This window comes from Astyanax mexicanus, chromosome 9 (genome assembly GCF_023375975.1).
Source record: "Astyanax mexicanus isolate ESR-SI-001 chromosome 9, AstMex3_surface, whole genome shotgun sequence".
Taxonomy (NCBI): Eukaryota; Metazoa; Chordata; class Actinopteri; order Characiformes; family Acestrorhamphidae; genus Astyanax; species Astyanax mexicanus.
Window position 1 is genome coordinate 3,495,091 of NC_064416.1, and position 13,684 is coordinate 3,508,774.

A 13,684-nucleotide genomic window follows, 5' to 3' on the forward strand; every position below is an offset into this window, starting at 1 on the left:
TACAACAAAGTATATACTTTATTACAGGCCCATTTGTTTTAAAGTATTATGCAACGAGAAAGACTGTAACAGAACGTAAGGTTCTAAGATACATGCACATACATCTATTAAAACAAAAAATAAAACATAAAGAACAGATCATAATAAATGTGTATAAATTCATTCTGTGTGCATTTAGCCATATCTAAATACCAATCCTTTAACTTGAGTGATTAGTACTAGCACTACTAAAAAAAAATAAAAACAGTACAGTTATTATATATTCGAAGAGTCGCACACTAACTACGAATAAAATCATCTTTATGTGACATACACATTTTATGCAACGTGCAATACCAGCACTGTACCAACGATACGATTCCATATAAAATGCTTTCCTTTCATTTCAATGCTTTACTTTGCTTTTTCTGCAACACTGTGTCTGCCGTCAATACTATACGTCTGTATAAAAACTGAATTAAAACAGATACTAGTCTAAAATACACCAATCCGGTTCTTTTCTCAAGCTCTGCCAGTTTGATCACCTTTGATTTGTTCGCTGTTCACAGGAGTGGAGTGGAGACACTGCAGCTTCATAAAACACATATAAAATCACATATTAAACATGTTAACATTGAGATAACGTTGTGTAGTGTGTGTGTTTGTGGGGGGAGGGGTACGATAACCTTGTAAACATCTGAAAATACAATATATTGTATTTTTTACTGAATATAAAGCATCCGCATCATCATAAACGTCACTTATACACTTATTCATTCACCTCCCTGTAGTGTTCTCTCGCTCTGCAAAAAAAAAAAAAAAGCCATTCTAGAAAAAACAACATGATAACACCTCAACACGTTGTGGTCGATACTGAACTGGTGCCGCGGGACATCGTGACGAACTCCAACCAATCATAAGCTGGACCTTAATCATAGGATTCTTCTTACTTTTAGCTTATGTCATACTTTTAACTAAAAAGAAAAAAAAACACAAAAGAAAGAAAAAAAGACGATAAATTACAGATTTTTTTTGTATTTTATGCTTTAAAGAAAAAAAGAAGAAGGAAAAAAAAAAAGAAACGAAAGGGGAAAAAATGAAAGAATCACAAAACACTCTTTGGAAGCCACAAGGAAAGAAATAAAAATAAAAATAATAATGACAGAAATCACTGAAAATAAAAAGGTTGATTGTTTCCATTACGTTCTACAGCATCTATCGCTCATAATCAGTTCATAATTACACCACACCAGGTACCAGCTAACCGCTAACGCTACACCGCTAACTCTCCGGACATGCTCATTTATCCAGCTGAAACTTAGCAGAACCTTCGATTTTACAGCAGAACACAAACTTTACTTGTTTTAAACACTTTTAACTCTTTTAGCTCTAACACCTCGTAACTTTCCTTCCTCAGCACTTTTAAAAGCTCTTTACTGATAAAACTTCACTTTAGTCCAACATGTAACAGGATGCGGTACTGTACTAATCCGTGAAAACGAGGCGTTACAGTACTAATCCATTAAACGAGGCTGTACTATACCGATCCGTTAAACGAGTCAGTACAGTACAATCCCGTAAAACGAGGCAGCACTGTACCACCCTGTAAAACGAAGCAGTACTGTACAAATCCGTAAAACGAGGCAGCACTGTACCACCCTGTAAAACGAAGCAGTACTGTACCAGTCCGTAAAACGAAGCTGTACTGTACAAATCCGTAAAACGAGGCAGCACTGTACCAATTCGTTAAACGAGTAGGCACTGTACCAATCCGTAAAACGAGGCGGTACTACACTGACCCGTAAAACGAGGAGGTAATATACGATCCGTTAAACGAGTCAGTACAGTACAATCCCGTAAAACGAGGCGGCACTGTACCAATCCGTAAAACGAGGCAGTACTGTACAAATCCGTAAAATGAAGCAGTACTGTACCAATCCGTAAAATGAAGCAGTACTGTACCAATCCGTAAAACGAGGCAGTACTGTACAAATCCGTAAAATGAAGCAGTACTGTACCAATCCTTAAAATGAGTCGGCATTGTACCAATCTGTAAAACAAGCCAGTACTGTACCAATCCCTAAAACGAGGCGGTACTGTACCTCTTCATAAAATGAGGCAGTACTGTACAATCCCGGAAAACGAGGTGGTACTGTACCAATCCGTAAAATGAGACGGTACTGTACCAATCTGTAAAACGAGGCAGTACTGTACCAATCCGTAAAACGAGGCAGTACTGTACCAATCCGTAAAACAAGTCGGCACTGTAGCAATTCATAAAACGATGCAGCACTGTACTATTCTGTAAAACGAGGCGGCACTGTACTGATCCATAAAACGAGTCGGCACTGTACCAATTCATAAAATGAGGCGGCACTGTACTGATCCATAAAATGAGGCGGTACTGTACCAATCTGTCAAACGAGGCAGCTTAAACCCAAACTTTTCTCCCTCTTTGCTTTTACCACTGTAGCTTCTAACTGGCACAACTTCACTTTTACACTTTTACCACCCCGTAACAGGGTTAGGCGCTCGTCGTCTGGTTCACGCTTTTTATCTAGTCAGAAAGTAGTTGATCAGAGCTCATGGATTTCTTGTTCGTTTTGCTTTTAGCTGGGAATTAGGAAGATGTGGTCACTACATACGTAGAAAACAATAAAAAATAAAAGATATTAATAACGATATGAAGAAACAAAGCAAAATAAAACTAGATATTAGTATATAAAAACTACCTAGTCAACCTCCACTGATTACTGCTTAATATAACCATGATCAGCTTCATCTATTCAATGATATTCATGATATTTATATCAATGCTATTATAATTACAATAGACATTACAATAGAAATGTGCTGAAAAAGGCAAATCATGTTAGAATCAACAGAGATCAGGTATTTCACCTCTATTGGAACTGGATTAGTTTTACATCGGGAGATAAAATAATAGAGTAAAGTAACTTTTACTGCTTCTGAGTTGCACTGTCTCATTATGTACGTCATTTTTACTGATTTCATGTAAAAAATAACCTCAGCTTATACTATTTTTGAATAAATCGTGGCTAAATAGTCCACAAAATACAGTGGAAAAGGTGTTTTAGCAGCTTTTCTCAAGTATGTAGGCATTTGAAGAGACATTTACTTTAGTAGTTGTTGTTGTTTGAGTCTACGAAAATGGAGAACACAAGCTTGAAGGTCTCCTCAAAGGGGCAGGGCTTCTGCAGCTTTAGATAATAAAAGTCATCGTGTAGCGTAGCCTACAATTTACATATGCATGTCTTTCGAACATCTAGCCACTAAATTTCGAACAAAAATGCCATTATTACTATAAAAGGGTTAATAAGAGCCGAGGGCAGTGTATAAATCAAGTAGCTACTCCCATCCCAGTCATTTACACTGACTTACATTACTTATCCCCTGTAAAACGCCTCGTAGTAAAAAAATTACATTATCTCACTTCCCTATATAAAACCAATCCTGTCCGAATAGAGCTTTAGTGAGATAAAATAATATAAAAAAAAAAAAAAGAGAATACGCTTATTTGATCTATTTAGGACACAAATAACCAAGCAAACAAAGGAAAAGGAGTGAAATCAGGCCAGGCTTAAATAAGACTGTCATCATAAAACAACAGAGGCTTTAAAACAAAAAAACAAGAAAAGAAGAACTATCCTATTTCCCCCCCCCCGACATAATACACTTGCTTAAAAAGATATAACCTTTAAAAGATTTTGTTTTTTTTTGTTTGATTAACAAACATCGTAAAATTACAAAAAAAACAAAAAAAAAAAACAATATACAAGCAACAAAGAGTGCGATAAATGTGTTTTTTTTGTTCTAAAATAATGAAAAATAGTGTACTTATTTACTGCCTTATGACACAAGACAAATTGGAAATAAACGAACAAAAAAAAAAACATCGTAGACACAAAAGTAGTGTTTTTTTTTCTCACTCGACTAAAAGAACAACGTAGATTATAAAACTGAAGGCACTTGATTAGACAAGGTTTTACAACAAAAAAACACTTTTTTTTTTTCGTAAAAGTTAAGATATACGCTGGCACAGCCAAGCAGGGTGATTGCCTTGCCAAAGCCAGGGCTTCATCTCAAACATCTCGAGCTTCCACTTCCTATTCGTATTCCATTCCGTACGCGCTCTCGTGTGCACGCACTTCGTACGAAAAACTTCGTAAGTACACTTCGTACGCACACTTCGTAGCCCTACTGCTCGGTTTTTGGTTTCGGTTTCTCCAGACTCGTATTCTCTGCAGGCTGCGGTGGAGAAAATGCAGTCAGCTGGCGTAGATTTAAGCGCACTTTCGCTTATCATTGAGCGTCCGAACTTTTTTCACGAATCGAAGAAGCAAAGCTCCGAAGCTACACAAAAAAAAATGATAATAATAAAAAAAAATGATAAAAAGGTACACACGGGCATACAGCACAGCTATGGGCGATATATATATATAGATGTGGGTACTGTTGAGTAAATTGTCTGTTCATGGGCCAGCCTTGAGGATGCAGACATGATGATAAAAGACGAGTAAAACGAATAAAAGATGAAGAAACAAAAAATATATATATTTATATAAACGTTGCTTTTAAAACCAATTTGCCAACCAACCAATTCAAGTCGACAGAGCACGGAGAACGAGGGAGCAAAAAAAAAAAAAAAAAAAAAAAGCCCAAAAGCAATAAAAATAAGAAAAAGATGATAAAAAAAAAAAAAAAAAAAAACAACCCTCGAACCAATCAATCGATAATCCTCCACAGACAGGACTGGAGCAGTCAGTTCGCTGTAAATGCGGCGTTCGGTATCGGTGGTGTCGTGGTGCTGGATGAGCGAGCGACGGATCAATGGATCGATTTATCAATAGATGGATTAATCGATTGATCGGTGGATCTATAGCCAGGTCAGGAAGCTCTCCTTGTCGATCTTGGTAGCTGCCAGCACGGACTCCATGTCGTTGAGGATGTCGGAGCTCAGGGCTTCCTGCAGGCTGGGCATCAGCTCCTCGCCCTCCACCGCCATGCTCTCGCCCTCCAGGGTGCCCAGGTCCACGTCGGTGCCCGGGATGGCGTCCAGGTAGTCGGGGAAGCCTCTGGGCTGCGTCGCCATCGAGGCGGGAACGAGGGAGTCGCCTGAGGGGGGAGAAGATGAAGGTTAATTATATGTTAAAGAACGATCATTTAAAATGATTTAAAATAAGAGCATTGAAGATTGAAGGTTGTGGCTGGGTCTTCCGGCATGACGATGACCCGAAACACACAGCCAGGGAAATGAAGTAGCAGCTCTGTTGACAGGACTTATTTACTGACTTACATAAATAAGTGACTAAATAAGTAAATAAGTAAGTCTGTAAATAGGTAAGTCACTAAGTCAGTAAACAAGTCAGTAAGTAAGTCAGTAAGCAAGTCAGAAAATAAGTAAGTCAGTAAATATGTCGCTAAAAATGCTAAAGTAAATAAGTAAATAAGTAAATAATTAAGTAAAGACTTATTTTGCTGTTTTTTCACATACAAAGCCTCTTTTTTGCCACACCAGAATGTCTTCCTTCGCTCTGCAGTTAGGAAATCTGACGACCATCGGTACGAGATCAGCGGTACGAGATCATGAGATATTTAAAACATGAACAAATGTTAAAACATACTCGTCTCCATCTCGTCCACGCTGTTGAGGAAGTCGTCTGGAGTGCGGGGGACGCTGTAGCTGCTCATACTCAGCCCGCTGTCTGTGCTCTCGTCTCTGGAGTGATACGTCCCACTGAGAGAGAAATAAAAGAAAAAAAACAACAGTTAGACCCCAGAACCCCTGTCCGGATAGGGATATAGTCAGTAAATAAGTAAATAAGTCACACAGCCATTAGGTAAGCAAGTAAATTTATATACTATAAATATATACAGTACATGTGTAATATCTTATTAGAGCATCGGCCCAGAATTCCCACATCAGTACAGCGTCTAATTTAATGCAGGCGTGTGAGAGCGGGGTGTGTGTGTGTGAGGGGGGGGAGAGAGAGACAGAGAGAGAGAGAGAGAGAGAGAGAGAGAGAGAGAGAGAGAGAGAGAGAGAGAGAGATGCCTGGTGTGAGTGAGGCATTATGAATGGGCTCTTTGTAAAGTGGGAGTGGGAGGAGGGAGGAGGGGCTGAGAGAGAGGAAGAGAGATAGGGGTCTGTATGAAGCTGAAACCACATGTTCTCAGGGTGAAGGACTTTAATCACATCCTGCCCTTCCACTACAGGCCACAGGATGGCGCTATTCTGTTATATTTATATGTGATGTATATAACACTGCCTGTGTGGGCTGTACACCATTATCCATTAGTTTGCATTTATACAGTACCATACAGTTTCATATTTATCATTATAACAGTCTATGCTTATTTTCTACTGAAGCAACTGCACAATAACAAATGCATGTACAGAAAGTGGTACCTGCTATGTGATTGGCTAAGAGGCGTTCTATGAGTGCCATTATCAGCTGGTAATGCACTGTAACCGAAGCTCCCCATGTATTACTCCGCCACATACAGGTAACCTAGCAACAATGCAGCGCTTACAAACCAAACTGCACAGCTACAAACAGAGCAGCAATGTAACTATTTTAACTGGTGGAGTTTTTATAACCAAACACATACTATTTTCTCCTCCTCTTTAACTCTTTAAAATATTTCAATAAACAGCGCTAGTAAAAAACTGTGGTATAATCACAATAATACAATCGACGTTCGTGCTATAACTGAGCTCCTGAGAGAGATCCGTTCCGTTCTTTCACTAATGTTTGTAGAAACAGTGCCACCATGGAGTTTAATCTAAAAATAAAGTTGTATGATGAATTTAAAGGTCTATCCACCAGGGGTCAGCTCTGAGTGCTGCTGTACTGAGCGAGTAGAAGGTTTCAGATGTTCTGAAATAATCACACAGTGAAAGTAAAGCTTTTTTTCCAGCCATGAATTACTGCCATGTGTGTAACGTCTCTGAAGTTAAACCAGCCTCCTGTGTCTCATTTCATAAACCTCACAAACAGACCCAACCTCAAACAGCCCGTTATACCCGAATACTGCAGCAGACGTATACTACTTATACTTATAATATTTACTATTTAACAGCTAAAAGAAGCCTTTACACATGTTAATTTGACCCGATGCATGTTTAATTATCCAAAATATGTCTGAAACCCCCCAAAAAACCCTACAAGCAGTGTGAATACTTAATTACTAAATCCATTACTAATTATTCTATCAATATTTAGTGCAATGTTGTTCCTTACCTCTAACAGGTAATGCTTCAATTAAGATAACTTTAATAATTTAATAATAATTATTATTTAATAATAATTTTAATAAAAAAATACATGTTCATACCTTTTTTTAATGTTTCACTATTTTATTATTTTTGAAAGACCAACATATAAAACACTAGTTTTATAAAACATTAAAACATAACATTGCAATTTTGTTTTTGTTTGCAGGGGTTGAATATTGCAAATATGTGAGATTTACCATTTTCATATTATATGTTGATTAAACTAATTAAGGCAAGCAGAAGAAGTTTCATACTGGAAAAAAAAAATACTTTTAACTTAACTTTTTTCTAGAGCTTCAAACGTTAAGACGGGTCAAATTGAGTGTTTATTATTTTAAAATATTCTGCATTGTAGATTAATACTAAAAGAGTCTTAAACTAAGATGACGGCTTTATACATCTCGGCATTTTTAATTTTTATGAGGTAGAGTCACCTGGAATTCAGGCTTTCAGTTAACAGCTGTGCTGAACTCATCAAGAGTTAATTACTTGAATTTCTTGTCTCTTAATAAAGTGTTTGAGAGCATCAGTTAAAGTAAAGTAGTGAAGAGGTACAACTAATAATTTCTAATAAAGAAAACAACTAAAAGAAAAAATGACTCAAAAGTTAAGCATCCTCAAATGCAGTCCCAAAAAATTAAGACCATAAAAAATGTTACAATCATTTTTTTTGTGCCATTTCAGTTATATATTGGCTATTTTATGGCATCGACAGTGTTCATGACTCGAGCATCACAGACTTAACTCAGTGTCTTCATATAAAGGATTTCTAGAAAAGTTCATATTTTTGCTGGTGGAACCTTTTCAAGCAGTTATTTTGTATTTGTAAGCCTATAAAAGTTATTTCTAGTGGATAAAAGTGCAGGGCAGTCTCCTAAAATGTGTTTTGAAAATAGTTTGAAGAGTATCACAGAATTAGCATGCTGGAGCCTGCATATATAAGAGCAGTATGTCATGATTGTCTAATTGTCTGGTCTATTAAGGAAGTCCCCATATTGTAGTTAATATTAATGATGGGGATATTTTATACAGTTTATTTTGTGTATTGCTAGACCACAGTGAACTTCGACCAGATGGTAGGCATGTTATAATGGTGAAACTGGCACTCATCAGGACTGCTCCAGGAAAGGAAGAGCAAGAGTTCATCAGAGTTACCTGACGTTAACCTGTGCACTCACCTGTTGAGGAAGGGGTCGGAGCTGTTGGTGGTCATGCTACGGGCGTCCTGCCCCATGCCTGGAGACGAGACCGGGTTCTGGGTGCCTCCGTCCTGCTCCATGCTCGTGGGCAGCTGGTTCCTCAAGGCCAGTTCCTACAGACACAACAATATAAGATAAGTGTTCATTTTACTGAACATATACATAAATACAACGCCTTTCATATATATATATATATATATATATATAAAAGGCTTTCATACCCTGTGAAAATGAGTATAAAAAACTCCTTATTTGGGCAGTATCTGTTTATTTCATTAGTTAAACATTAGGATATTATTGAAAAGTTACTTTATTTCAGTAATTTAGCTCAAAATGCGAATCTCATACAGCTCTTGAAACCACTTGAGAGCACTTCGGTTTCTGAATCAGTTTCTCTGATTTTGCTATTTATAGGTTTATGTTTGAGTAAAATGAACATTGTTGTTTTATTCTATACACTACAGACAAAATTTCTCCCAAATTTCAAATAATTAATATTCTCATTTAGAGCATTTATTTACAGAAAATGAGAAAAGGCTGAAATAAAAGAAATCAATATTTGGTGGAATAACCCTGGTTTGTTTTTAATCACAGTTTTTTTTTCATGCATCTTGGCATCATGTTCTCCTCCTCCACCAGTCTTACACACTGCTTTTGGATAACTTTATGCTGCTTTACTCCTGGTGCAAAAATTCAAGCAGTTCAGTTTGGTGGTTTGATGGCTTGTGATCATCCATCTTTCTCTTGATTATATTCCAGAGGTTTTTAATTTGGTAAAATCAAAGAAACTCATCATTTTTAAGATGTCTCTAAAATAAACCTAGTTTAAGGAAGTAATTATCTTCAGAATCAGCTGCTCTTTTAAACAGAAAGAAATAAAAACTACTTTCTGTTCAGTGAGAGAATGAAGTATACAGGTTTGACAGAGAGCAGGTTTATCTGCAGCCGTTTCCTGCATTATGGTGCTGAATGACACCGCGCTGCCCATCCCGGCGATGTGTCACCGCTGCAGATCAGCTCCTGATTGGTGGAGAGATTGTGAAAGTGCCTCTCTGTAAATATCCTGTGATTTTATGGTAGTAAACTGCAGGCTGGACTGAGCTGAGCTGGGTTTAGGTGTGGGCTGGGTTTACTGCGTGTCATTAAAGGGTAGGGTAGGGCACGGGGTCACAGCCTGCCTTTCTTTTTTCTTTCTTTTCTTTTAATCACACACTTCCTGTGAGTCCAGAAACGACAAACACAAAGTCCTCACCAACAAACACACAGCACTATAAACACTGCAGCTACAGGGGTCCACAACTATTACTCATTTTACACACACTCTGCTGCTGCTGTAGCAACTTTACACACACACACACACACACACACACACACACACACACACACAAACACGGCTTCACTCATCAACGCTTCTCTCTGGATCTGTAATAGTACTAGATTTAGGGTAAAAACATAAGAAAAAAAACAAGCAAAACGAAAATCTCAATATTACTCAACAAGTTGCAGGTCTGCAGGTGAGAATCAATTCATTTTAAGGTGTTCTAATATCACTTTCACAATAACAAAATGTCAAAAAGCAACAAGAACCAACAGTACTATACGTTCTACTGACAAAAAAAAAAAAAAAAAAAAACTAAATTAACCATTTTAATGTTTTGTATACTGAAAGTGCAGAATATTCTACTCTACTGGGTTATCAAAGTCTATTGGGTTCTCCAACTCTACTTTACTAGGTTATTAAAGTATAATTGGTTTTCTTACTTTCACTTTATTGGGTTACCAAAGTCTACTGGGTTCTCTAACTTTATTGGGTTATCTAACTGTACTCTACTGGGTTATCAAGGTCTATTAGGTTTTCCGACTCTACTCTATTGGGTTCTCCAAATGTATTGGGTAATCAACGTCTATTGGGTTCTTCAACTCTACTCTTCGCAAAGTCTTTTGGGTTCTCTAACGCTACTACTATACTGGGTTATCCTAGTCTATTGGCTTATCTAACTGTACTCTACTGGGGTATCAAAGTCTATTGCAGTTTTTTTAACTGTACTCTACTGGGTCACCAAAGTTTACTGGGTTCTTTAACTCTAACTTTACTGGGTTATCTAATTTTACTCTATTGGATTATCAAACTCTATTGTGTTCTCTAACTATAACTTTAATTTTAACTTTACTCTACTAGGATATCAAAGTTTATTGGGTTTTCTAACTCTACTCTACTGGGTCACCAAGTCTATTGGGTTTTCTAACTTTACTCTACTGGCTTATCTAACTGTACTCTATTGGGTTACCAAAGTCTATTGAGTTCACTAACTCAATAGAGAACTGTGTTCTCTAATTCTCCTCTAGTGGGTTCTTCAACTCTACTACGTCAAAGTTTATTGGGTTCTCTAACTTTACTCTACTGGGTTATCAAAGTCTATTGGGTTCTCTGAATCTACTCTTCTGGTTTATCAAAGTCTACTCTATTGGGTTATCTAAGTCTATTGTGTTCTCTACCTCAACTATATTGGGTTATGAAAGTCTACTGGGTTCTCTAACTCTACTATACTGGGTTATCCTAGTCTATCAGCTTATCTAACTTTACTCTATTGGGTTACCAAAGTCTATTGGGTTCTTCGACTCTACTCTATTGGGTTATTACATTTTACGGGATTATCAAAGTCTATTTGGTTATTTAACTCACCTTAAAATTAAGTGTTTTTCCCCATTATTTTATATATTTTCATCTGTGCCTGATCAATAGTTAATTACTTGAATTCCTTGCTCCTCTTAATGTGTTTGAGAGCATCAGTTGGAAACATATCAGGAATTTTAAAGTTTCCTTCGCACCTAAATGCTTCTTCAGTATTTTGATTGTTTAACACTGTTTTTAAGTTACTACATGATTCCTTATGTGTTCCTTCATAGTCTGATAGATCAGTTCAATATTCATTTACTATGTAGGTAAACGGTTAGTTTCCAGCTGAACACTAAGATCATAGTGTAAAGAGCTCTGTTTGTTTAGTTTTGGTGGTGGGGGGCTTCACACGGCGAGTCAACACACTGTTTACATTCCTAACCCCCCCCAACCCCCCTCCGGCTCCGAGCCCCTTTCCTCCCCGTCTGCTGCTCCCAACCCCCCCCAACTCAACCAACCCAACCCTTACCCCCATAAACCCTCCTCTTCTTCCTATTGCTGACCCCTCTATACCACCCTCAGAGCTCTCACTCTCTCACACTCGCTTTCTCTACCTCTCTCTCTTTCTCTCTCTCTCTTGTAGAGGTTCCTAATGGAGTCCTGTAATAATGCAATATTCTCATTCAGTTCCTGCAGATTTTCAACCACAGATTTACATTATATGAGGAATAAAAAATGGCAAAAGTAAAGATTCTTAATTTCTGTAGGACGTCTACAACAACATGGGACACGCACATATCCAGACAACTCCAAGTCCCTAATATTACATAAAAACAAGTATGTGTGTGTGTGTGTGTGTGTGTGTTTGTACTCAGCTGAGATGATTAATACTCATATGACCAGGGTCTGATCCTGAACACGATCCAGCCAACTCACAAAGCCGCGGGAAAGCAGCTTGTGAAATTAAGAGCAGCCGTCTCACTGAGATTTAGTCTCCACAGGTTTCTAAATGTGTGTGAATTTATCAGATACTGTGTTTTTTTTTTATTTTAATGTGAATAAGCAGCTCATTACATCAGATATACACATCACTGCACATTTAAGTGCTGGCTGAAGAATTAAAGTGAAACTTAACATGAAGCACTGCTCTGTCATGCATGTGCATCACTTACAAAGAACTGTTAAGACAGAAGTCAAATATAGGTCACATTAAAAGTAACTACTAAAAGTAGTCCAACTGTCTGAAGGTCCAGACCAAAGAAGGCAGGTGTGCAAACAGGCGCCTATGATTCAATAAATATATACATATTTTTATGCCACGTATCGATAATGTCTGGTTTATACTACTGAATTAAGTTAATGCAGTCATTGTCTATGGCGTAGCCTGTGCGAGTGCCCTATGCAGCTGTGCATGTTTATACATCTGCGTTCATGTGTCCACGACTCTCCATTGTTGGCAGTTTAAACTAGAATTTAGATTATCTGACCGAGCTGAGTCTTAACCCGAACTCGAACCTGGTTTCTTCAAGCTCTGTCGGGTCGAGCTCCAGAAAATGGTCTCTGACAAAAAGCAAACAAATAAAGTTACAAATCACACTGTGATCCTACTTTTTTTTTTTTGTTTTTTTTTTTTGCAGAATTTACATGAAGGTTGAAGAATATTATGAATCCCATTAAAAAAAAAAAAATCCAGCTTTTCTCCTTAATTCAGCTATGCTGATTACCAACACACAGAGCACCAGTAGGGTGAAGACCAGCACAAGCCTCCTCCGATACATGTAAAATCAGACTCCGCCTCTTTTCTTTAACTGCTGCTGATGTAGCATTATCGAGAAGCATCACAGCACGCTCCAATACATCAGCTCACAGATGCCTGTGCTAACCACGAGCAACGCCAATTGTGCTCTCTCAGACTCCAGCTACTGATGGAGAAGCAGCATGAACTACTGTACTCTCTCTCTCTCTCAGACCCTAGCTGTTGATGGAGAAGCATCTCTCGGACTCTGGCTGCTGATAGGGAAGCAGCATGACTGAGATTCAAACCAGCGACCTTCTGATCATAGTGGTAGCGCCCTAGTCTGCTGGACCACTCAGAGTCCTGATTGTTGGTGTTTTAATAATTTGGAGATCCATTCTTAAACAGTTTTCTGAACAGATTTCAGTCATGTAAACAGGTCTAATTGTAGTTAAAAGCTAATTTTTAACTTTTACTTACTAAAACAACATGGGATTTAAATGGGGGTCATAATGGCAGTTTATAGGAGGAGTCAGGTAGAGTGGATCTAAGCTCCAGTCTAAACTGTGATGACAGGTATGTATGGGTGTGTTTGTGGAGGTATGTGGAGTGTGTGTATCAGGGCGGAGTGTGTGTCAGACCTGGGGTCTCCGGAGCAGCTCCTGGTGTTTGAGCCTCAGCCTCTCTTTCTCCATCTGCAGCTGCTGGAGCCTCATCTGGCTGCTGCCCCCGATCACCCCTGCGTTCGGGGGGCTGGAGGGCAGCGGGGGGCCGGGCTTCACTGGTGCACTCTGGGAAATACGCTGCTGGTTCAGAGCTGCAGAGAAACAAGAACACGGTATAGATTATTCATA

General features: G+C 38.2%; 1 protein-coding gene across 1 annotated transcript in view; it reads right to left on the bottom strand.

Moving 5' to 3' along the window:
- yap1 (Yes1 associated transcriptional regulator) overlaps positions 1-13,684 on the bottom strand; it is a 62,629-nt gene continuing 48,945 nt past the window's right edge. Inside the window, exons 5-8 of the mRNA XM_022664924.2 lie at positions 13,472-13,647; positions 8,458-8,591; positions 5,625-5,737; positions 1-5,115 (exon numbers count right to left, since the gene is read on the bottom strand). Of these exons, the coding sequence (XP_022520645.2) occupies positions 4,877-5,115; positions 5,625-5,737; positions 8,458-8,591; positions 13,472-13,647 (662 nt within the window). The 3' untranslated portion in view covers positions 1-4,876. The remainder of the gene's footprint in view (positions 5,116-5,624; positions 5,738-8,457; positions 8,592-13,471; positions 13,648-13,684) is intronic.